This window comes from Gossypium raimondii, chromosome 6 (genome assembly GCF_025698545.1).
Source record: "Gossypium raimondii isolate GPD5lz chromosome 6, ASM2569854v1, whole genome shotgun sequence".
NCBI classification, from domain to species: domain Eukaryota; kingdom Viridiplantae; phylum Streptophyta; class Magnoliopsida; order Malvales; family Malvaceae; genus Gossypium; species Gossypium raimondii.
The window spans coordinates 29,463,361-29,488,565 of record NC_068570.1 but is presented as its reverse complement, the minus strand read 5'-3'; the positions used below and the strand labels follow the sequence as shown (position 1 = coordinate 29,488,565).

General features: G+C 36.7%; 1 protein-coding gene across 1 annotated transcript; it reads right to left on the bottom strand.

Annotated features, from left to right (window-relative positions):
• Nucleotides 1-1,196: 1,196 nt before the first annotated feature.
• LOC105771870 (agamous-like MADS-box protein AGL62) lies at nucleotides 1,197-1,652 on the bottom strand. The gene has a single exon (XM_012593253.1). The coding sequence runs from the start codon at nucleotides 1,650-1,652 to the stop codon at nucleotides 1,197-1,199; it is 456 nt and encodes a 151-aa protein (XP_012448707.1).
• Between the last annotated feature and the right edge of the window lie 23,553 nt (nucleotides 1,653-25,205).

The following is a 25,205-nucleotide window of genomic DNA, read 5'->3' as shown; positions in this document are numbered from 1 at the left end:
GCTCTTTTCTGTTATGGAAATGACAATAACATAAAAACAAAACTCATCATTATCCTAATTTAATAAAATATATGGTTAAAGTGGATTTAAAATTGCTTACACGTAAAATATATCTAAACATAACATTTAGATTTTTTTGGACAATTAGTTATGCCCTCTCCTTTTCACTACTTAAAAAAAACATTGAAATTATGTTAAAATTTTTCATTTATTATTTTATGATAATTTAAAATATTTACACCCACGTAATAGACCTAAAATACAAATGTATAATGAGATTTAATTCTACTTCACTTGCACCTAATACATGCATTTTATTGTTATCGACTTTTCTTTTCTATTTTGAAGCTTTAACAAAAAGTATATGAAAATGTGGCTTTTAAATAAATAAAGAAAATTAAAAAGATGTGGTGTAGGCATATCATTAATATGGAATTGTAGGGGAGAAAAAATTCGCTACAAGGAGAACTCCCAAAAATATATATTCTATTTAGACTCCATCTACATTGAATGCCTATCATTAATCCTAAAGTGAAAACTATTTATACAATAAATCGTTGTCGATCAGCCTTTCCAAAAAATTTCTATTAATTTTATATCATTCGGTTGCAAAACTTGACGTGGAATCTTGTAAGAAGAGAGAGAATATCCCACTATCATATATTCTTCTTCTTACTTTGCATGAAAACTTTTTAACTGGATCATGAAAGTGAAAAGTGTATCCACGCATAAATTGAAACTTGATCGTGTTGTAAATATAAGGAAATTCCCAGCCTTGATCTCAGAGGTTAGAAAAACAGGATGCCACAATTTTATTAATCACCAGTTTACTAAAAGAAAATAGAAGACACCATGATAATTTGAACAGAGATAGCCCTAAACCCTAAATAGCCAAGGCTTGGGAATGGTACAATACAGATCATAGACCAAATGTTGGCTGGCTACATGAACACGTCCGTGTATGCGTTGAGGACTCCCAATACTGGCTCGACTAACAAACCTAAAAGATAAAACAATAAAATAATATTTAACATCGTGGACATTGAAGTACAAAACTATTGTAGATTAGGGCCATATTTAGGATGAAAGGCAGAAGGGACATCCTTATCCATCATAGCCTGCTTTAAGGAAATAGGTGTAATCTTCTTGTCTCTCATGATAGAGATCAAGTTGTTAAACGCTGCAAAGCGTTCGTCTTATTTGTAGAGCTCCCTCAGGTTAAGCTGATCAATGAGAGCTTTCCACCATTGACGAATTTTTGTTCCATGTAACCGTTGGGCCAAAGCAATCTCCTTTTTGTTTTCTTTTATTACACATAGTTGGTCTTGGACATGATTGAAATGTTGTACAAGCAAGTTGATTCTTTCCTTACGGTAAGTCTCAACAGGAGCATCAGTGGTTTCCTCAAGATGTTGGCTTGCGTTTGAAAAGCGTTTAGCGACAAATTCAACAGAAGGATGACCAAACGAATAAGGTTTACCAGCCGGTGAGAAAATAATAAAAAGAATCTCCCCACCACATAAAGTGGAGAGCTCAAAAATTTTCTTATAAATTCCTGTGCGTCGTTTTGAAAATGTGATGAGCCAATCATCCGCATTTTCAATGATCTCAATTTTTCGCTTTCCTTTAGTTTTCTTGTCTGAGCTTGCCATTGTAAAAAAGATCAAAAGAGAAAGAAAGAAGAAAAAAAGTTACAAAGGAAAGCTTTACTAGCCTTTCAGATGGTTTGGAATGAAACTCTTCATGTATATAGGCAAATAAAAACCCTAGAAATGAAAAGCTTAAACTAATTAAATTAGGTGATCAAATTTGACATTCAACAATTGAATATTGTGTTAGTAAATAAATCTAGTCCTGAATTAGGTAGTTAAATATGTTTCTTGAATGCAATATAAATGTTGTGTTATTGATCGATATATATTATATCAAATATGCCATAAATGAAAAAAATTCATGATATTATGGTACATTTTAAGTCAATTATATGTTGAAAAGTACCAAAAACCGATACCGTGATTCGGTAAAATTAGAAGCTCAATTGGAATAACTGATAGAATGTCCAAAGACAGAAAGACTTCTACATAAATCAAGAAAAATAATGCTCCAAAACCATATATGGAAATAAGGGATATCAATTTTTTTTCTTTCCAAAATTTGGTATATTCTAGAATAGGTTAGGTTGTACTACCATTGAAAGAATGATGATGCTACCAATAGCATCTGAAATGACCCTGATTTTGCGTATTTACTAGGATTTATTTTACGATAAATTAATTATCGCGATGTCTACATCAGAGTTATACAGAGAAGAATATATTAAGAAAATAAAATTGTTCTGGGCTTTAAGAATTCAACTCCTACTATTATTGCAAATTGCAGTAATAGCAAGTTGTTGAATGAATGTTGAGCACCTAAAATTAAACAATTTCACTCTGAATAGGGTTACCTAGTTTAGGATTTTCCATGCGCTAAAATCCTAATCGACGAGGAAAGATAAAGTGTGTTGATTTGTTCTCATAATCAATTTGTTGCCCATTTTTCATGGTGTTCATTGGTTGGAGGTACAAGAACGATGTTCGTTGGTTTTAATTGTCTTATTGCAAGAATTTTTACAATTGTTGAATAACTTAGCTCTTTTCTATTATGCAAATGACAATAACATAACAACAGAACACAACATTATCCTAATTTAATAAAATATATGGTTAATATGGATTGAAAAATTCCTTACACGTAAAATATATCTAAATATAACATTTAGTTTATTTTTGCCGGACAATTCGTTATGCCCTCTCCTTTTATTACTTAAAAATAAATACATAACATTTAAATTATTTTAAAAATTTTACATTTTTATTTAATGATAATTTAAAATATTTACGCCTACATAATAGACCTAAAATACAAATGTAAAATCAAATTTAATTTTAATTCCTTGCACCTATTGCATGCATTTTATTGTAATCGACTTTTCTATTCTATTTTGAAGCTTTAACAAAAAGGATATAAAATGTGACTTTTAAATAAATATAGCAACTTAAAAAGATGTGGTGTAGGCATATCACTAATATGGAAATGTAAGGGAGACAAAATTCTCTGTAAGGAGAAATCCCAAAAATATATATACTATTTAGACTCCATCTGCATTGAAGGCCTATCATTAATCCTAAAGTGAAAACTATTGATACAATAGATCGTTTTCAATAAATCTTTCCAATAAATTTCTATTAATTTTATATCATTCGGTTGCAAAACTTGACGTGGAATCTTGTAACAAGAGAGAGCATATCCCACTATGATATGTTCTTCTTTTTACTTTGCGTGAAAACTTTTTCATGGGATCATGAAAGTGAAAAGTGCATCCACATATGAATTGAAACTTGATCGGGTTATAAATATAAGGAAATTCACAGCCTTGATCTCAAAGGCTAGAAAAACAAGATGCAATAATTATAGTGATCACAAGTTTGCTAAAAGCAAATAGAACAAACCATAATAATTTGAATAGAAATAGCCCTAAACCTTAAATAGTCAAGGCTCGGGAATCGTACAATAGAGACCATAGACCATATGTTGGCCGGTAACACGAACATGTCCGTTTATGCCTTAAGGACTCCCAATACTGGCTCGCCTAAAAAACATAAAAGATAAAACAATAAAATAACATTTAACATTGTGGACATTAAAGTACAAAACTATTGCAAATTAGGGCCATATCTAGGGGGAAAGGTAGAAGGGACATCCTCATCCATCGGAGCCTGCATTGAGGAAATAGTTGCAATCTTCTTGTCCCTCGTGATAGAGAACAAGTTGCTAAACTCTGCGAAGCGTTCGTCTTGTTTGTAGAGCTCCCTCAGGTTAAGCTGATCAATAGGAGCTTTCCACCAATGAAAAATTTATGTTCGATGTGACTTTTAGCCATTGCAATCACCTTCTATTTTTATTTTATTCCATCTAGTTGGTCTTGGACCTCATTGAAACCTGTACAAGCAAGTTTTTTCTTACCTTACGGTAAGTCTAAACAGGAGCATTAATGGTTTCATTAAGAGGTTGGCTTGCGTTTGAAAAGCATTTAGCAAAAGATTTAAAAGAAGAATGACCAAATGAATAAGGTTTAACAGCCTGTGAGAAAATAATAAAAAGAATCTCCCCACCACATAAAGTGGAGAGCTCAAAGAGTTTCTTATAAATTTTTGTGCATTGTTTTAAAAATGTGTTGAGCCTATCATCCGCATTTTCAATTATCTTAATCTCAATTTTTTTTCTTTCCTCTAGTTTTCTTGTGCAAGCTTGCCATTGCAAAAGAAAGAATCAAAAGAAAAAAGAAAGAAGCAAAAAGGTTATAAAGGAAAGCTTTACTAGCCTTTCAGATGGTTTCGAATGAAGTTCTTCTTAGATGAAATTCATATATATATAGGGAAAAAAACCATAGAAATTAAATGCTGAAACTAATTAAATTAGGTGATCAAATTTGACGTTCAACAATTGAATATCTTGTTAGTAAATTAATCCATTCTTGAATTAGGTAGTTAAATATGTTTCTTAAATGCAGTACAAATCTTTTGTTATTGATCGATATATATTATACCAAATATGCCATAAAATGAAACAAAATTCATGATATTATTTGACATTTTATGTCAATTATATGTTGAGAAGTTCCAAAATCGATATCGTTATTCGGTAAAATTAGAGGCTCACATTAGAATAATTGATAGAATGTAAGATAAAGGAAAGACTTCTTCAAAAAGAAAGAAAAATAATGCTCCAAAAGCATAGAAGGAAATAATGGATACCAAACTTATTTCTTTGCAAGTTTTGGTAAATTCTAGAACAAGTTTGGTTGTACTACCATTGAAAGTATGATGATGCTGCCAATAGGATCTAAAATGACCTAGATTTTGCGTCTTTACTTGGTTTTAATTTACGATAAATTCTAAGCTTAGTAAGTTCGTATAACTTAGAATTTAACTTACCATTCAATCACATAATAGGTAAGTTACAAAGCATAACCCAAAACATTTTGACCAAATGCCTAAGCACATATACACCAACCATATTAACCATGTAAATTCATATATGAACTAATAAAAATAGATGGGCTCAACAATTAATCACATTCCATATACATGTATAATCCATTTCATAAATATATATATCATGTAACATAAATTCCATGTATTTCATGTGTACACCTGTAATAGTTCACATCAAACTCATACCATTTTGTATCAGAACATTTCCCGTTGAACCATTTAGAATACCGTTAGATACCCGAGATTGCTCACACATAGTGTGCTAGCTCATATAACTATAATCTGTCAACTCATGTACAAGTATGCTCATATGAGCTGTGAATCGATATGCTCATTTGAGCTGTAGATCGGTATGCTCTCACGAGCGGTGCAGTGTCCGCAACACATGCAGGTCCTCAACCAAATTGGTAACCCTAATGACATGTCAGTTGTATCCTACGGATTCCTATGATTCAAACGAGGCTTAGTAATCGTCATACGTTGTTGGATATGCGTTCGGTAATTATATATAACAAATCATATAATTTATATATTTCGATTAAAAAATTATAAATACAATTTAATCACATGAACTTACCTCGATGAGTATACATAGAATCAGTGGCCATTAATCTAAGACTTTCTCTTTGTCCTGATCTAACTCCGTACGAGGTCTAACTGGATCTATATAGATAAATTTAACTCAATTAAACATATAATTCATGGAAATTTACACAATTTCACCACAACCCACTATGGCCGAGTATCAAATAGGTCCTTAGCATGCTCCTTAGCATGCACTATAATTCAATTATTTCACAATTTCACCATGTAATATTTCCTATTTTTCAATTTAGTCCCTAATTAACAATTTCATCAAAAATCTCTTTACAAAATTTATTTATCAAACAACAACCATTAATTTTCTAACATCAAACTTCAAAACTCACATGCATGCATCAGTGGTAAAACCCTAATAGTTTAACAATTTCACAAATTAGTTCCCGGGCTAGCTAGATTAAGCTATAACGATCCCCGAAACATAAAAATAATTAAAAATAGGACAAATATTCATACCTAATTGAGCATACAAACTTGGCTGAATGTTGAGCAGAAAAATGGCTTCTTTCTCTTGTGAAAATCAGTTAAAGATGATAATAGAGGATGATGACAAATTTATTTTAATTAACTTAATATTTATTTACTTATTTACTTAATTAACCTTTAAAATGAATCAAAATTACACAAAATGCCAAGCCATGAGATTCCACTAACACATTGATGGTCTAATTACCATATAAGTACTTCCATTTAAAAGTTCTATAGCTATTTAATACCTTTAGCTACTAGAATTCAACTTTTGCACTTTACACGATTTAGTCCTTTTTATCAAATTAAACATGTAAATGGTAAAATTTCTTAACGAAATCTTATACGGTATTACTATCACGCTGTAGCTAATAAAATAATAATCAAATGAATTATTCAACTACAGATTTGTGGTCTCAAAACCACTGTTCTAATTTCACTAAAAACGGGTTGTTACAACTCTCTCCCTAAAGGGATTTTCGTCCCTGAAAATCTTACCAAAAAAGAAGTTCGACTACTGCTTTCTCATAGCTTCCTCGGGTTCCCGAGTGACTTCTTCTATACCGTGCCATTTCCAGAGAATTTTTACTAAAGCTATGTTTTGTTTCTGAATTCTTTCACCTTTTGTGCCAGAATTCTGATCGGTTCCTCACTGTACGACATATCAGGTTGAATCTCAACATCTGTCGGGGAGATAACATGTAAAAGGTCAGATCGGTATCGTCGTAACATAGAAATGTGAAACACATTATGAATCTTTTCTAGTTTCAAAGGTAAAGCTAATTCATACTCAACAGGTCTGATTCTTTCAATAATATCATATGGCCTCATAAATCGTAGACCTAGCTTTCTTTTGTAACCGAACCGAAAAACTTTCTTCCAGAGTGAAACTTTTAAAAATACCCTGTCCCCAACTTGTAATTCTATGTCTTTACATTTGAGATCTGCGTACGATTTCTGATGATCTGAAGCTACTTTCAAACTATCTCGGATCACTTTCACTTCTACTTTAGTCTTGCGAATCAAATCAACCCCGTGTATCTTCTTCTCACTGAGATCGGTCCAGTATAATGGATTTCGACATCTACGACCATATAGAGCCTAATACGGTGCCATCTTTATGCTCGATTAAAAGCTGTTGTTATACACAATTTAAACCAACGGTAAATATTTTTCCCAATTGCCTTCAAACTCTAATACATAGCAACGAAGCATATCAAAAAGAATTTAAATCACACGCTCGGATTGACCATCAATTTGAGGGTGAAATGCAGTGCTAAAATACAACTACATACCAAGAGCTTCTTGTAAATTTCTCCAAAATAGTGATGTAAACTACGGATCTCTATCCGAATGTAATCTAAAAATCTCAGAAATCTATAACTCAGGTAATCTATCAAAGGAGAAATCTATACGTACTAGAATAAAATGTGCAAACTTTTTCAAACGGTCAATGATAACCCAGATGGTATCTTTCTTTCTCAGTGATAGGGGTAAACCCGATACAAAATACATAGTAACTCTATCCCATTTCCAATCCGGTATCATCACTGGCTGTAACAGTCCTGAAAGTACCTGATCTTCAACTTTAACTTGCTGACATATTAGGCATAGACAAAAAATGAGAAATCTCGCGTTTCATTCCGACCCACAAGTACATCTGTCGCAAATCATTGTACATTTTATTGCTTCCCGGATGAACAAACAAGCTACCACTACGAGCTTTGAGTAAGATTCTCTTAATGAGCTTTGGATTCTTCGGTATACAAAATCTACCTTTAAACAATAAACAATCATCAAGTCCTATCTAAAATTCTGGATCAGAAGTTGACTCACACTGTACCCGTTTAGCTAACAAATCGTCATCACATTTCTGAGCTTCACAGATCTATTGTAAAAATATCGGTTTAGATTTTAACTCGGCTTAAATCGAGCCATCATCAGATAATGTCAGTCCTGTATTCATCGCTCGCAGGGCAATTAAAGATTTTCTACTCGGAGCATCAACAACTACATTCGCTTTTCCCGGATGATAATCAATGATCAACTCATAATCTTTTAGCAGCTCGAGCCATTTACGTTGTCTCAAATTCAAATCTTTTTTCGACATTAGATACTTCAAACTCTTGTGATCGGTAAATATATGACATTTTTCGCCGAAAAAATGGTGCCGCCAAATTTTCAACGAAAACACAATAGCTGCCAACTCTAAGTCAAGTGTCAGATAGTTCTTTTCATGCGGCTTTAACTATTTGGAAGCATAAGCTATTACTTTGCCCTCCTGCATCACAACACAACCTAAAAAATTTAAAGATACATCACTGAAAATTGAAAATTCTTTACCCGATTCAGGCTGAACCAGAACTGGTGCTTCAGTCAATAGTGCTTTCAACTGTTTGAAACTTTGCTGACATTCTTCGGACCATTCAAATTTCACATCTTTCTCTAATAGTCACTTCATCGGTGTAGTCATCATCGAAAATCCTTGAACAAAACTTCGGTAATAACCAACTAATCCCAGTAAACTTCTTAGTTCAAATACATTTTTCGATGATTTCTAGTCAACAACTACTAAAATTTTACTCGAATCAACTATGATGCCTTCAATCGATACTATATGTCCCAGAAAACTGACTTCTCGAAGCCAAAACTCACATTTTCTAAATTTAGCAAACAATTTTTTATCTCATAGAGCTTGCAACACAATTCTCAAATGGTCGAATGCTCGGACTCGTATCGAGAATAGATTAGAATATCATCAATAAATACCACAATAAATCTGTCTAAATACGGTCTAAATATTCTGTTCATCAACTTCATAAATACTGTAGGTGCATTAGTTAAAGTAGACGACATCACAGGAAATTCATAGTGTCGTACCTGGTTCTCATTGTAGTTTTCAGTACATCTGAATCTTTCACTCGTAGTTGATAATAACCAGAATGAATACCAATCTTCGAGAATACTGTGGTACCTTTCAACTGATCGAACAGATCAACAATACGACGCAGTGGATATTTGTTCTTGATTGTAACCTTGTTGAGTTGACGGTAGTCTATACATAATCTTATTGATTCGTCCTTTTTCTTAACGAACAGAACCGGTGCACCCTAAGGGGAAAAATTGGGTCGAGCAAAACCCCTATCTGTTAATTCTTGTAGCTATGGTTTTAACTCTTTCAACTCAGTAGGAGCCATTCTGTAAGGTGCTCTTGATATCGGTGATGTCCCCGGTACTAGTTCAATTACAAACTCAACCTCTCTAGTAGAATGTAATCCAGGTAACTCCTTCAAAAATATATCAGGATACTCGCAAACCACTAGTACTATTTCAAGCTTCGATTCAGATGCTTTAGAATCCAAAACATAAGCAAGATACGCATCGCAACCTTTTCTTACATATTTCTGTGCTGACATAGCTAAAATAACCATAGGCAACCCACTTGAACTATCTGATTCAATACGAAGTGTCTCACTATTTTGACATTTCAATACAATAAGCTTTCGTCTACAATTTACAACCGCATCATGTAGAGTTAACCAATCTATGCGCAAAATCACATCAAATTCATCAAACGGTAATAGCATCAAATCAGCCGAAAAACTATAACCCTACTTCATCAAAGGACAGTTCTTGCAGACTTTATCAACTAGCACATACCGACCGAGGGGGTCCGATACTTTAACCACGAATTTAGTGGACTCAATAGGTAAATTCTTACTATACACTAAATTCGTGCACACATATGAATGAGTGGATCCCAGATCAATCAATGTAGTAATATCAATATCAAAAATAGAGAAAGTGTCGGTAATAACATCTGGCATAGAAGCATCTTCTCATGTGCAAATAGCATAAGCCTAGCTGGTGCTCGTGCCTTGGATCTCACAGCAGAATCTTTTGTTACACCACGGCTATCACTCAATTCCTGGATTACGAGGTGGTTTACCTGTCACAGTAGTATTGCTCGGCCTCATGGTTTGAGCTTTCTCTTTCTCAAATTTCTCTAGCAATCTTCAAGATAGTGGTCTAAGGAGCCGCACCTGAAACACACTCTGTTCTTTAATTGACACTCACCATAATATGGTATCTTACAGTGTTGGCACTCGGTCCAAACATCTCTGACACTACTCGTGCTTGCTACAGATGTAGCCTGAGGTTTCAGACTGCAGCGTCAGGTACCTCTCTATTAGGATATCCTACAGAAGCTATTGAACGGTTGTGATATTCTTTTGATTTCTTTCATATTGACTGATAAGACTTCCTAGCCGATCTCTTTCTTGAGTCTCTAGCTTCAAAATCAACACGTCTTTTCTCTTTACTCAGCTTCTATGCCTTATGTGCTCAATCAACTAATACAATGAATTCTTGCAACTCAAGAATTCAAACTAGAAGCTTTATGTCTTCATTCAGCACTCCTTCAAACCTCTTACACATAGCAGTCTCAATCGGAATACACTCCCAGTCATATTTGCTCAATAGAACAAATTCCCGCTTATACTCGACACCATCATATGATCCTATTTAAGCTCAAGAAATTCTTTAGGTTTTTTATCCAAGAACCTCTGACTAATATATTTATTTCAAAAATCAGTTTGGAAGAATTCCTAGGTTATCCATTCTCTCAGCACAATAGAAATCAACATGTTCCACCACTGGTAAGCCGAATCTTTCAATGACGATACTGCGCATTTAACGCACTCGGCCGGTGAACAGGATAACTCATCAAAAACCCTGATTGTATTCTCTAAGCAAAATTTAGCTCTCTTAGGATCATCTTCAGCAGTAGCTCAGAATTTTTCAGCCCCGTACATACGTATCTTATCAATAAGTGGCTTACTAATATGGATTGGTTCCAAACCTTAAGGAATAATGGGAACCAGTTGGGGAGCAGGAGGGGGTGGAGGTTGTTGAGCAGCCAAGTTCGTCTGTACAAACTCAGTAAACCATTCATTCATCATCTGGAAGAAGGTTCTCTAGCCTCACTTCTCTACCTTCAGATAAGGGCCTTGTACCGCTCGATGCTACTTTGTGAATGGAGACTTAAGCGTTGCTCTCTACTTCATCAGAGTTAGCTTGATTGGATGACATTGCTATATGAAAATAGTTTCAAACAGTCAGGAGATATCACACTATCACAGGTTAAATAATCACATGTATAGCTAGGCTCGTACACACTATGTTTAGCCCGAGAATTGACTAAACCGAAGCTCTAATACCAATAAATGTAACACCTCTAACCCATATCCGTCGCTCAAATAAGGTTGCGAAGTATTATCGTAGTTTCCAGTACAAACGAATAGAATTTCAAACATTTCATAACATATCAATATACACATTAAAACCAAGTCAAAATATACACATTGTCCCTTGTACGAGCTAGCGAGCCCCAAAAATAATTATTTGAAACAAGTCAGGACTAAATTGAAGACTCAGAGAATTTTTTAGAAAATAGTAAAACTTGTCAACACTGCAAGGGTCACACGGCCGTTTCGCCAGGCTGTGTGACTCACATGGTCAAGAGACACGCTTGTATCTCAGGTCGTGTGGGCATTCGAAATAGGGACACACGGCCGTGTCCTAGCCTGTGTCTGTGCCTGTGTAACTCTCTGACTTGGTCACATGGCCAAGCTCACACGCCCTTATGACAGGCAGTGTAATAGCCAGACTTGCAACCCTTTCAAAGCTATAGGGGACACATGGCCATGTGTCACACACGGTTGAGACACACGCTAGTGTCTCTGCCTATGTGGACAAAAATAAGCCATTTTACAAGCCATTTTCTCACCCAAATTGTCAATAACCAACTTTTCATATATAACCAAGCCATAATAAGGCATCCGAAACAAGCATAAACAATATATATTCATAGGGTATAACTTCATACAACCAATATGCCCTTAGGCACCTCAGTGACAAAATAAAAACATATACAAATGTGAACATACATTGATCAGTTCTTCACCAAAGGCTTGACCAAGTCTATACCATATTATCTCACTTGTTTTACCTTTCAAAAACATACCAAAAAGATACCAAATATATCATACAAGAATTAGCTCTAAATAATCACATAATTCATAAATGTCTAATGCACCAAAATACTATATTCACTTACATCATATTGTCACTTATCATTTGCATGCTTAAACTATAATACCATAATTCATAATAAAGCTATTAACATACGTGCCAAACAAGACCATTATCTTAATCAAAATACCAAAAACTCAATCAATTCAAATGGCCATATTCACAACAAAACAAATAGGCCAACATTAGCCAAAATACCTATACATGCCATTATAACCAAAATTTAACAACCAAAAATTCCAAAAGAGCCGATGGATAGTGTGATATAGCTTCGACAAGCTTCCAACCCAAACGAGATTTCGATTAACTATAAAACACATAAAATAACACAGAGTAAGCATTTAAGCTTAGTAAGTTCGAATAAATTAGAATTTAACTTACCATTCGATCAAATAATAGGTAAGTTACAAAGCATAACCCAACACATTTTGGCCAAATCCCTAAGCACATATACACCAACCATATTAGCCATGTAAATTCATATATGAACCAAAAAAATGGATGAGCTCAACAATTAATCACATTCCATATACATGTATCATTTATTTCATAAATCTATATATCATGTAACATCATTTCCATGTATTTCATGTTTATACCTGTAATAGTTCGTATCGAACACATACCATTTGGTATCAAAAAATTGCCCGTTGAACCATTTAAAATACTGTTGGATACCCGGGATAACTGTAAGTCGTCAATTCATGTACAAGTATGCTCATATGAGCTGTTACAAGCTGTTAATTAGTATGCTCGTTTGAGTTGTACATCGGTATGGTCTCACAAGCTATAAATTGGTATGCTCTCACGAGCGGTGGAGTGTTCACAACACATACAGGACGTCAGCCAAATCGGTAACCCTACTGACAAGTCATTTGTATCCTACGGATTCCTATGGTTCAAATGGGGCTCGGTAATCATCGTACGTCGTTGGATATGCATTTAGTAATTATATATAATAGATCAGATGATTTATATATTTCAATTAAAAATATATAAATACAATTTAATTAAATGAACTTACCTCGACGAGTATACGTAGATACGGAGGCGATTAATCCAAGATTTTCTCTTTACCCCGATCTAACTAGATTTATACGGATAAATTTAACTCAATTTAACATATAATTCAATCAATTTAATCCAAAACATATTTTTTGAAAATATCATTTTGCCCATATACTTTTAATTCTTTACAATTTAGTCCCTAGCTCATAAAAAAATGGAAATTTACACAATTTCACCACAACTCACTATGGTAGAGTAGCAAATAGGTCCTTAGCATGCTCTATACTTCAATTATTTCACAATTTCACCATGTAATATTTCCTATTTTTCAATTTAGTTCCTAATTGACAATTTCATAAAAAATCTCTTTACAAAAGTTGTTTATATAAAAAACCATTCATTTTCTAACATCAAACTTCAAAACTCATATGCATTCATCAATGGTAAAACCCTAATAGTTTAACAGTTTCACAAATTAGCCCCCGGGCTAGCTAGATTAAGCTACAATGATCCCGGAAACATAAAAATTATTAAAAATGGGACAAATATACATACCTAATTGAGCATACAAGCTTGGCCGAATGTTGAAGACAAAAATGGCTTATTTCTCTTGTGAAAATCGGTTCAAGATGATAATGGAAGATATGATAAATTTTATTTTAATTAACTTATCAATTTTTTACTTATTTACTTAATTAACCTTTAAAATGAATCAAAATTACACAAAATGCCAAGCCATCATATTCCACTAACACATTTATGGTCTAATTACCATATTAGGACTTACATTTACAAGTTGTATAGCTATTTAATACCTTTAGCTACTAGAAATCAACTTTGGCACTTTACGCGATTTAGTCATTTTTATCAAATTGAAAATGTAAATGGTAAAATTTCTTAACGAAATTTTTATACGGTATTACTGTCATGCTGTAGGAAATAAAATAATAATAAATTAAATTATTCAACTTCGAATTTGTGGTCTTGAAACCATTGTTTTGATTCCACTAAAAACGGGTTGTTACAGATATAGCTTCGACAAGCTCCCAACCCGAATGAACTTCCGATCTACTATAAAACACGAAAAATAAAACAGAGTAAGCATTTAAGCTTAGTAAGTTCTTATAACATAGAATATAACTTACCATTTAGTCACATAATAGGTAAGTAAACAAAGCATATCACCATTTAGTCATTTTACCCTTTGAGGGTATTTCTGTCATTTTACCCTTCGAGGTATTTTAGTCATTTTACCCTTTGAGGGTATTTCAATCATTTTACCCTTCGAGGTATTTCGGTCATTTTACCCTTCGAGGGTACTTCGGTCATTTTACCCTTCAGGGGTATTTTGGTCATTTTAACCTTCGAGGGTATTTCGGTCATTTTACCCTACGAGGGTATTCCTATCATTTGCCCACGAATCGTAAGTAGGCTTACCACTCGAGTGATCGCACGCCCGTGTGGTCACAAACGCCGTGTTTACGGCTTTTCGGCTTTTCGCCGATCTACGATTGCAGTGGGATGATTACACACCTAAATTCGACAGAAAAGTACAAATCTCCACGTATACCAACCTAGATTCAACCAAATGTTATTTCATTAACTACAAAATTCGCTAATAAAACAAATCCAAATGATGCTAAGGAAAAAATTAGTACTCGAAGACCCTTACCGAAAACAACCGAACCGCACCCTTAGCTCCTTGGAGAAACACCAACCAACTCTTGAACTCCACCTAGCACAAAAGTCACAAAGCCCTTTACTTCCAACCCTTAGGTCGCATTTCGCTTAACCATGTAACCCAATAATGTACATACATTCATTCAAATCGCATGCCAAACAATGAATAACAACCACTTACTCACCTACCAAACGGTTGACAGGGTAGAGTGCAACTTGAAGCACAAGAAAGAGCAAATCTAAAAGCGGATCCGAAAACTAGAAAGAGGCAAGATAGGGAAAAGAAACAAAAGATCAATGGATAGAAAAGCGCAAATCAAACTAGACAAAGGGTGTCACAGAACTCACCTATCAACACTTGACCGAGGAGACAGAGAAGAACCAACGGCAATACTCCCTTTCAAAGTATTTAGAGTGGAGATGGAGCTAGAATTCGGCAAGGTCTGGGAAAAGGTAGGGGAGAGGAAGAAGCAATAAAGAGGAGAGGTGAAGAGAGAAGAGAAGATTCGGCAACCCAGAGAAGAGGGAGGAGAAAGGGAATTCAGTAGAGGGGACTAACGAACTATTCAGTCAAAGCAAAAACAAGAAGAGAAAACCAAAAGAATAAAAAGAGAAACAAGAAAACAAATGATCAAACCCGAAAGGTACCCATAGTCTTTAGCAATATTCAGCACAAGAAAAACGTGAAAGAAAAACTGACCAAAGCAAAGCAGACGGAGAGAAAAACAATCCCAAAATTGATTCCAACAAAGCCTAAAGACCAAATTCGGCATAAGCCTACCCCTAAACGGCACAACTCCCCCTCACTCTCAAACTCCTTGACTTCCTCCTAAAAACTCTCCCATTATCCCTCCTTGATTTTCTCCACCAATTCCTCCTCAACTTCCCCAACCACTCCATTCAAAATCCATTCAAACTCACTACAACTATGTTTCAGTCCAACACCACTACCTACACAGCTCAATCAGCAAAATAATTACTACCTTGCTCAACCCAGGACTTGAACCTCAGACCTTAAGAATACTTCACACGCCACCTACCATTGGATCAATAAGCTCTTTGTGTCATAAAACAAGTATTAATATATATAAGGCCTAAGTGCCAATGTCCAGATTCATTTAAGAGAAAAACCAAAAATTGTGCCAAGGCCAAAACTTGAACCCAGGCTTCTCAAACACTCCCAAACACACCCAAATCACTTAACTATTAAAGCAAACAAGCAATCAGTGACAAATCATGCAAAAATTAAAGACTTGAAATTTGGGGCGTTGCAACTCTACCCCCTTAACGTAATTTCGGCCTTGAAATTTACCTAATCAGAAAAGATGAGGGTATTGCTGTCGCATAGCCTCTTCGGGTTCCCACGTGGCTTCTTTTGAACTGTGATTACGCCAAAGCACTTTGACTAGAGGAACAAATTTCTTCCTCAGTACCTTAACCTCACGGTCCAAAATCTGCACTGGTTCCTCCTCGAATGTCAGATCTGGCCTAACCTCGATTTCGTCAACTGGAACAATGTGTGTAGGATCAGAGCAGTAATGCCTTAACATGGAGACGTGGAACACATTGTGAATCTAGTCTAATTTTGGAGGCAACTCAAGTTGAAATGCGATCGATCCCAATGAACCTAGGGCTAAGCTTACCCTTCTGTCCAAACCTCAGTATCTTTTTCCATGGGGAAACCTGGAGAAATACATCGTCCCCCACAGAATACTCAATCTCTCAGCGTTTAAGATCTGCGTACAACTTTTTCCTGTTAGATACTTCTTTCAATTGGTCTCGAATCAATTTTACCTTCGCTTCGGTGTCAGAAACCAACTCCTGCCCTAGAACTCGCCGCTCGCCCAACTCAGTCCAATAAGTAGGAGTACGACACCTACGACCATATAATACTTCGTAAGGTGCCATGTGAATACTGGGCTGGTAGCTATTATTATACGTAAACTCTACTAGCGGAAAATAATCTTCCCAGTTGCCTCGGAAATCCATTACATAACACCTTAACAGATCCTCCAGTACTTGAATCACTCTTTCCGACTGACCATCTGTCTGGGTATGAAATGTAGTACTAAAGTCCAGTCTTGTACCCAAAGCCTCGTGTAACTTCTTCCAGAATCAAGATGTGAAGTGAGGATCTCTATCTGATATAATGGAAACCGATAGCCCATGCAGTCTTACAATCTCAGCCACATATAGTTTAGCCAACTTCTGCAAAAAGTAATCAGTACGGACTGGTATGAAATGAGCAGATTTAGTCAATCGATCTACAATAACCAATACCAAATCCTTCTTAGTAGGCATTAAGGGCAGCCCACTCATAAAATCCATGGTTACTTTCTCCCACTTCCAAAGTGGAATTTTAACTGGTTGAAGCAACCCTGAAGGTAACTGATGTTCAGCCTTCACTTGCTGACAAGTTAAAAATTTACCCACAAAATTAGTTACTTCACGTTTCAATCCTGGCCACCAGTTCAACTCACAAAGATCTCAGTACATTTTATTCCCACCGGGATGCATAGCAAAAGGACTACTATGCGCCTCTCGCATTATAGACTGCCTCAAATCATTATCCCTTGGTACACAGACTCTCCCTCGGAAGCACAACATTCCTTCACTATTCAACCCAAAATTTGAAGTTTCCCCATTTTCAACTTCTCAGAAACAAGGAACCAGTGACTCATCCAACAACTGTTTACCCTTAATCTATTCAGTCCAAGCCGATCTAACTTTTAGCTCAGCCAACAAACTACCATCATCAAACAAGCTGAGACGAGTAAACATTACTCTCAAAACAGATATAGCTCTACAGCTCAGTGCGTCAGCCACCACATTAGCCTTACCAGGGTGGTACTCAATTGAGCAATCATAATCCTTAAGTAGCTCTACCCATCTTCACTGCCTAAGATTCAGCTCTTTTTGAGTGAGGAGATATTTAAAGCTCTTGTGATCTGTGTAGATAGTACACTTCTCACCGTAGAGATAGTGCCTCTAAATTTTTAGTACGGATACCACCGCAGCTAACTCTAAATCATGAGTAGGGTAATTCGACTCGTGAGGCTTAAGCTGACAAGACGCATAAGCAACCACCTTACCCCCTGGATCAGCACACAACCTAAACCAACGTGTGATACATCACTGTAGACAGTGAACTATTAAGATAGGGGCCTCAGTCAGAACTTTCTTCAATTTCTCAAAACTTTCTTATTGCTTATCATTCCAGTTAAATGGTACCCCTTTATGTAGCAACTTAGTCAGAGGTGCAGCAATCAATGAAAACCCCTCAACAAAACGTCTGTAATACCTTGCAAGACCTAGAAAACTTCAAAAATCAGATATAGTCTTAGGTGTTTCCATTCCAGTACAGCTTCATTTTTCGAGGGTCAACCCTAATCCCCTTAGAAGACACAACGTGACCTAGAAATGTCACTTCTCGCAACCAGAACTTAACTTACTGAACTTAGCGTACAACTGCTTCTCCCTTAAAATCTACAGAATAATTCGAAGATGGGCATAATGTTCATCTTCAGTTCTCGAATAAACCAAGATATCCTCTATAAATACCACCACAAATCGATCCAAATAGGGCTAAAATACTCGGTTCATTAGGTCCATGAAGGCAGCTGGTGCTTTTGTCAGCCCAAACGACATCACTAGGAACTAGTAATGACCATAACGAGTCCTAAACGCAGTCTTATACAGATCAATCTCCTTAACTCTCAACTGATGGTACCCAGAACGAAGATCTATGTTGGAGAAAATCGATGCTCCTTGCAACTGATCAAATAAATCATCTATCCTCGGTAAGGGATACTTATTCTTAATAGTCAGTTTATTCAATTGTCGATAGTCGATGCACCTGCGCATGGTCCCATCATTTTTCTTTATGAACAACACTAGTGCTCCCCACGGAGACATACTAGGTCGAATGAATCCTCGATCCAATAGTTCTTGGATTTGAGCTTTTAATTCCACCAAGTCCTTTGGTGCCATCTTATAAGGGGCGATGGACACTGGAGCCGTTCCTGGCAGGAGCTCAATTCTGAATTCAACCTTGCGGCTTGGAGGCAACCTAGGGAGCTCATCAGGAAATACATCAGAAAAATCCTTAACAGTTCTGACATCTCCAACAGAAGAACCCTCAAAATCAGATGTATTAATATAGGCTAGAAACGCCTCACAACCCTTGCGAACCAATTTTTTGGCCCTTAAAGTAGAGATCACATTAGTCAGAAAATCCCTTCGCTCCCCAATCACAACCACCTCCTCATCCTCAGTAGTCTTTAATACCATGCGCTTAGGAGCACAATCCAAACTTGCACAGTGTTTTACCAACCAATCCATCCCCAAGATTAGGTTGAAATCACCAAATGGTAGCTCCATTAAATCTGCTAGCAATATAACTCCTTGAACCTCTAGGGCCACATATTTGAATAACTTGTATACCCTTACCGATTGTCCTAGTGGACTCAACATAGTCATCTTATTAACAGTACTCTCATACATGATACCCAAGGTGCCAGACACAGTGCATGCAATGTATGAATACGTAGACCCTATATCAATTAAAGTAGTGTAAGGTACTTTATGAATTAGGAACGTACCAATTATAACATCTGGAGCATCACCATCCTCACGACAGTGAGCCGTATAGACCAGTGCTGGTTGTCTTGCCTCACTGTTGCCAACACCTCTACCAAATGTTCCACAACCTCGACCTACACCATTTCCACTTCTAACCTGCCCACGACCTCTTGGTGGCTGCTGACCACCTCTCACTGGCTGAACAAAACCTTGACTTGCAGCTTGTATCTGAGTAGGCCTCTAAGGACAATCCTTAAGTTGATGCTCCCTAGACCCACATCTAGATGATGTCTCCCACAGTCAGCACAAGGCTGTAGCCTAGCAATAGTAACCCCAGCTCGGACTGGCCCATCAAACCCGACCTTCTTTTTAAGCCTACCAGAAGTACTTGAGGGCTCTAAATCCCTCCTAAACCTACCTGTATCTTTTTCACGATTCTGGCGCTCAGAGCGCTTAACATCCTCAGCAATTTTTGCCTTTTCAACAAGGGCAGCAAAATCTTGCTCCCTTTGGGAGCTATCAGAACTTACAACTCATCCCAGAGACCATCCTCAAAATGCACACAGCGCTCATACTTAGTTTTCACTATCCCACGTGCATAGCAACTTAGTCGTAGGAACTCTGCCTCATATTCTGCCACAGTCTTATTCCCCTGGGTCAAACTCAAAAATTCCTTTCTTCGGGCATCCACATAACTTGCACCCACATACTTTCCTTGGAAGGCCAACTTAAAGAAATCCCACGTTAATCGTTCAGCCTGAGTACCCTCTCTCACGGTAAGCCACCACTGATAGGCCTCATCTCGTAGTAAAGACACTATACCTTTTAGCTTTTGCTCAGAAGTGGGGTCTAGATCATCCATTATTCTTTCCGTGGCTTCCAACCAGTATTTATCCACATTAGGGGCTACTCCAAAAACCCCCTAAAAATTTCTGCTCCATTCGGCCGGAGTCGTTCAGAAATTGACCTACGGCCCACAACACTAGTGCTGGTTCCTACAACCCTCTCTCGAATACGGAACATAGCTTGGGATAGTGTGTCATCACCAGTCGCTTGATCGTATGATCCCGACTCAGTCACCAGTGAAGCTGGTGCCTTCCTAGCCTCAACATTAGGCATGTGGCCTGACGCTGAAGACCCAGCCATAGCACCTCCTCGGCCTCTACTATGGCCTCGTGTACCCTTTTCGTGAGTACCTCTAGCGGTCATATTGAATAACATATAATCTATTTACGAAGTTTTATGCATTATTTTATGGTTCCAGTAATTATTAATTGATGTCTTATGAAAAAAAATAGTAATCAGAGTTTGTTTTCACAATTCAAGAGTCTCCCTATAGTTTTCAGTTTTCCTACAGTCTCAATTTTCTCTAATCTAATAGTTTCAATACAGTCCCAGTATCTAGAGTAATCTCTCAATATATTTCAGTTTAAGTAGTCTATAGTATATAGAAACTTACAGATTTGGCTCTGAAGACTTGGTGTGCCACACTTGTAACCTTCAAAAATAATTCAAAATAGTTTTCTAAAAATTCCAAATATTTTCAAACCTGACCTAGACATAATGGTCAAATCTGGCGTGCCACGTCAAAGTGTATTTGAAAACTAGGTCCCATTGGTAAAAATTTATTTTTAAGTTCATAATAAACTTGTTGCTATTAATTAACATTTCATTTAGTCAAAACGTTTTTCTTGTTGTTAGATATTGTTTTAATAGGTTGATCAAAAAATCACGGAAGCTCTTTAAATTCTATTGTTAAAACCCGTGTTTTTGAAAGCAGAAATTAATTTACAATTTCATCTTCTCCTAAACTAGCAGTGTAAAATAAATAAGCAAAGCCCAATTAAAAATTTAAAACCAACTTAAAGGCTTTATTACAGAATCAAAACCCAACAAATTAATAAAATTAGAAGAAAGGCAAATGTAGACATCAGCAGTAGTTGTGTGGCCACCTCCGAGTCCCTCGCAGCCCCGAATTGTCTATGGCTGAGGATTACCTGCACAGTTAAAAGGAGAGAGTGAGTTTTCGAAACTCAGTGTGTAATCCCCTTCTAGACAATCACTATGCAACATGCAGAATCAGTCTGGGCCTGAGCCCTATATAGTATCGGTACAGTGTGGGCCTTAGCCTATTATAGTAAGGCCGTGGGCCTTAGCCCAGTACAGTGACAATATGGGCCTTAGTCCAATACAGTAAACAGAAAAATGCAGTGATGCAACCCATCCCAATCCAACCAACAAACCACTCCGAACCACCAACACACCAATATCGCAGGAAAGCTGCCAGAATAATAATGCAGCAAAGCAACTAGTAACAGAATATGTGGCAAAGCCACTAGTATAGTATACTTCCCCTATATAAGAATCCCAACCCCATGCAATATGTCATGTCATAAATCATACGTGTATGCAGTATGTCAAGCTCAGTACCAGTTATGTATATATATCATAGAGCAAGTCAGTCATCCACATATTTCAACTCCTAGGGGCATAACAGTCATTTCACCTTTCGGGGGTATTTCGGTCAATTTACCCATCGGAGGTATTTCGATCAATTTACCTTTCGAGTGTATTTCAGTCATTTTACCCTTTGAGGTATTTCGGTCATTTTACTTTTTGAGGGTATTTCGGTCATTTTACCCTTTGAGGGTATTTCGATCATTTTACCTTTAGAGGGTATTTTGGTCATTTACCCTTCGAGGGTATTTTGGTCATTTTACCCTTTAGGGGTATTCGGCCATTTTACCCTTCAAGGGTATTTCAGTCATTTTACCTTTTGAAGGTATTTTGGTCATTTTACCTTTTAGAGGTATTTCGGTCATTTTACCCTTTAGGGGTATTGCAATCATTTTACCCTTCGAGGATATTTCGATCATTTTACCCTTCGAGGGTATTTCGATCATTTTACCCTTCCGGGGTATTTTGGTCATTTTACCCTTCGAGGGCATTTCAGTTATTTTACCTTTCGAGGGTATTTTGGTCATTTTACCTTTCGAGGATATTTCGAGCATTTTACCCTTCGAGGGTATTTCGATCATTTTACCCTTCAGGGGTATTTTGGTCGTTTTACCCTTCGAGGGTATTTTGGTCATTTTACCCTTCGATGATATTTCGGTCATTTGCCCACGAATCGCAAGTAGGCTTACCACTCGAGCTTTTTGGCCTTTCGGCTTTTCGCCGATCTACGATTGCAGTGGGGTGATTACACACCTGAATTCGACAGAAAAGCGCAAATCTCCACGTACACCAACCTAGATTCAACCAAACGTCATTTCCTTTACTACAAAATTCGCTAATCAAACAAAGCCAAATGATGCTAAGGAAAAAATCAGTACTCGAAACCCCTTAACGAAAACAACCGAACCCCACCCTTAGCTCCTTGGAGAAACACCAACCAACTCTTGAACTCCACCTAGCACAAAAGCCACAGAACCCTTTACTTCCAACCTTTAGGTCGCATTTCGCTTAACCATGTAACCCAATAATGTACATACATTCATTCAAACCGCATCCCAAACAATGAATAACAACCACTTACACACCTACCAAACGGTTGACAGGGTAAAGTGCAACTTGAAGCACAAGTAGGAGCAAATCTAAAAGGGGATCTGAAAACAGAAAAGAGGCAAGACAGGGAAAAGAAACAAAAGTTTAATGGATAGAAAGGCGCAAACCGAACCAGACAAAGGGTGTCGCAGAACTCACTTATCAACATTCGACCGAAGAGACAGAGATGAACCATCGCTAATACTCCCTTTAAAAGTATCTAGAGTGGAGATGGAGCAAGAATTCTGCAAGGTCTGGGAAAAGGTAGGGGAAAGGAAGAAGTAGTAAAGAGGATAGGAGAAGAGAGAAGAGAAGATTCGGCAATCCAGAGTAGAGGGAGGAGAAAGGGGATTCGGCAGAGGGGACTAACGAGCTATTCAGTCAAAGCAAAAACAAGAAGAGAAAACAAAAAGAATAAAAGGAAAAACAGGAAAACAAATGAGCAAACCTGAAAGGTACCCACAGTCTTTAGCAATATTCGGCACAAGCAAAAGGTGAAAGAAAAACTGACCAAATCAAAGCAAACGGAGAGAAAAACAACCCCAAAATCGATTCGGACAAAGCCTAAAGACCAAATTTGGCACAAGCCTACCCCCAAACGGCACAACTCCCCCTTACTCTCAAACTCCTTGATTTCCTCCTAAAAACTCTCCTATTATCCCTCCTTGATTTTCTCCACCAATTCCTCCTCAACTTCCCCAACCATTCAACTGAAAATCCATTCAAACTCTCCACAACTGTGTTTCAGTCCAACACCACTACCTACACAACTCAAGCAACAAAATAATTACTACCTTGCACAACCCAAGACTTGAACCTCAGACCTCAAGGATGCTTCACACGCCACCTACAACTGGACCAAAAAACACTTTGTGTCATAAAACAAGTATTAATATATATATGGCCTAGGTGCCAGTGTCCAGATTCATTTAAGAGAAAAAAAAATTGTGCCAAGGCCAAGACTTGAACCCAGGCTTCTCAAACACTCCCAAACACATCACTTAACCATTAAAGCAAACAAGCAATCGGTGATAGATCATGAAAAAATTAAAGACTTGAAATTTGGGGCACTACTGATGGTGTTGCCAATAGCTTATGAAATGACCCATATTTTGTGTCTTTACTTTGCTTTATTTTATGATAAATGAGATATCGTAATGTCTACATCAGAGTTATATAGAGAAGAATAAATTAAGAATATAAAATTATTCTAGGCTTTAAGAATTCAACACCTACTGTTATTGCGAATTGCAGTAGTAGCAAGTTGTCGAATGAATGTCGAGCACCTAAAATTAAAAAATTTCACTCTGAAAAAGGTTTCCTAGTTTAGGATTTTCCATGCAAAGAAATCCTAATCCACGAGGAAAGATAAAGTGTGTCGATTTGTTCTCTTAATCAACTTATTGCCCATTTTTCATGTTGTTCATTGGCTAGAGGTACAAGAACGATGTTCATGTATGCCATGAGGACTCCCAATACCGGCACGCCTATCAAACAAAAAAGATAAATCAATAAAATAACATTTAACATCATTGACAATGAGGTACAAAACTATTGCAGATTAGGGCCATATCTAGGGGGAAAGACAGAAGGGATATCCTCATCCATCGGAGCCTACATTGAGGAAATAGCTACAATCTTCTTGTCCGTTGTGATTTAGATTAAGTTGTTAAACTCTGCGAAGCATTCGTCTTGTTTGTAGAGCTCCCTCAAGTTAAGTTGATCAATGGGAGCTTTCCACCAATGACAGATTTCTGTTCCATGTGACCGTTGGGCCAAAGCAATCTCCTTTTGTTTTTCTTTTATTACATCTAGTCGGTCTTAGACATCATTGACATCTTGTACAAGCAAGTTTATTCTTTCCTTACAGTAAATCACAACAGAAGCATCAGTGGTTTCCTCAAGAGGCTGGCTTGCACTTGAAAAGCATTCAGCGACAGATTCAACAGAAGGATGACCAAACGAATATGGTTTACCAGTCGGTGAGAAAATAATAAAAAGAATCTCCCCACCAAATAAAGTGGAAAGCTAAGAGATTTTCTTATAAATTCCTATGTGTCGTTTTGAAAATGCGATAACCCTATCACTCGCATTTTCAATGATCTTAATCTCAATTTTTTGCTTTCCTTTAGTTTTCTTGTCTGAGCTTGCCATTGTAAAAAGATCAAAAGAAAAAAGAAAAAAGAAAAAAAG

What these genes read in the sequence shown, in the direction of transcription:
- LOC105771870 (XM_012593253.1), bottom strand. Translation starts at nt 1,652, where the DNA reads ATGGCAAGCTCAGACAAGAAAACTAAAGGAAAGCGAAAAATTGAGATC.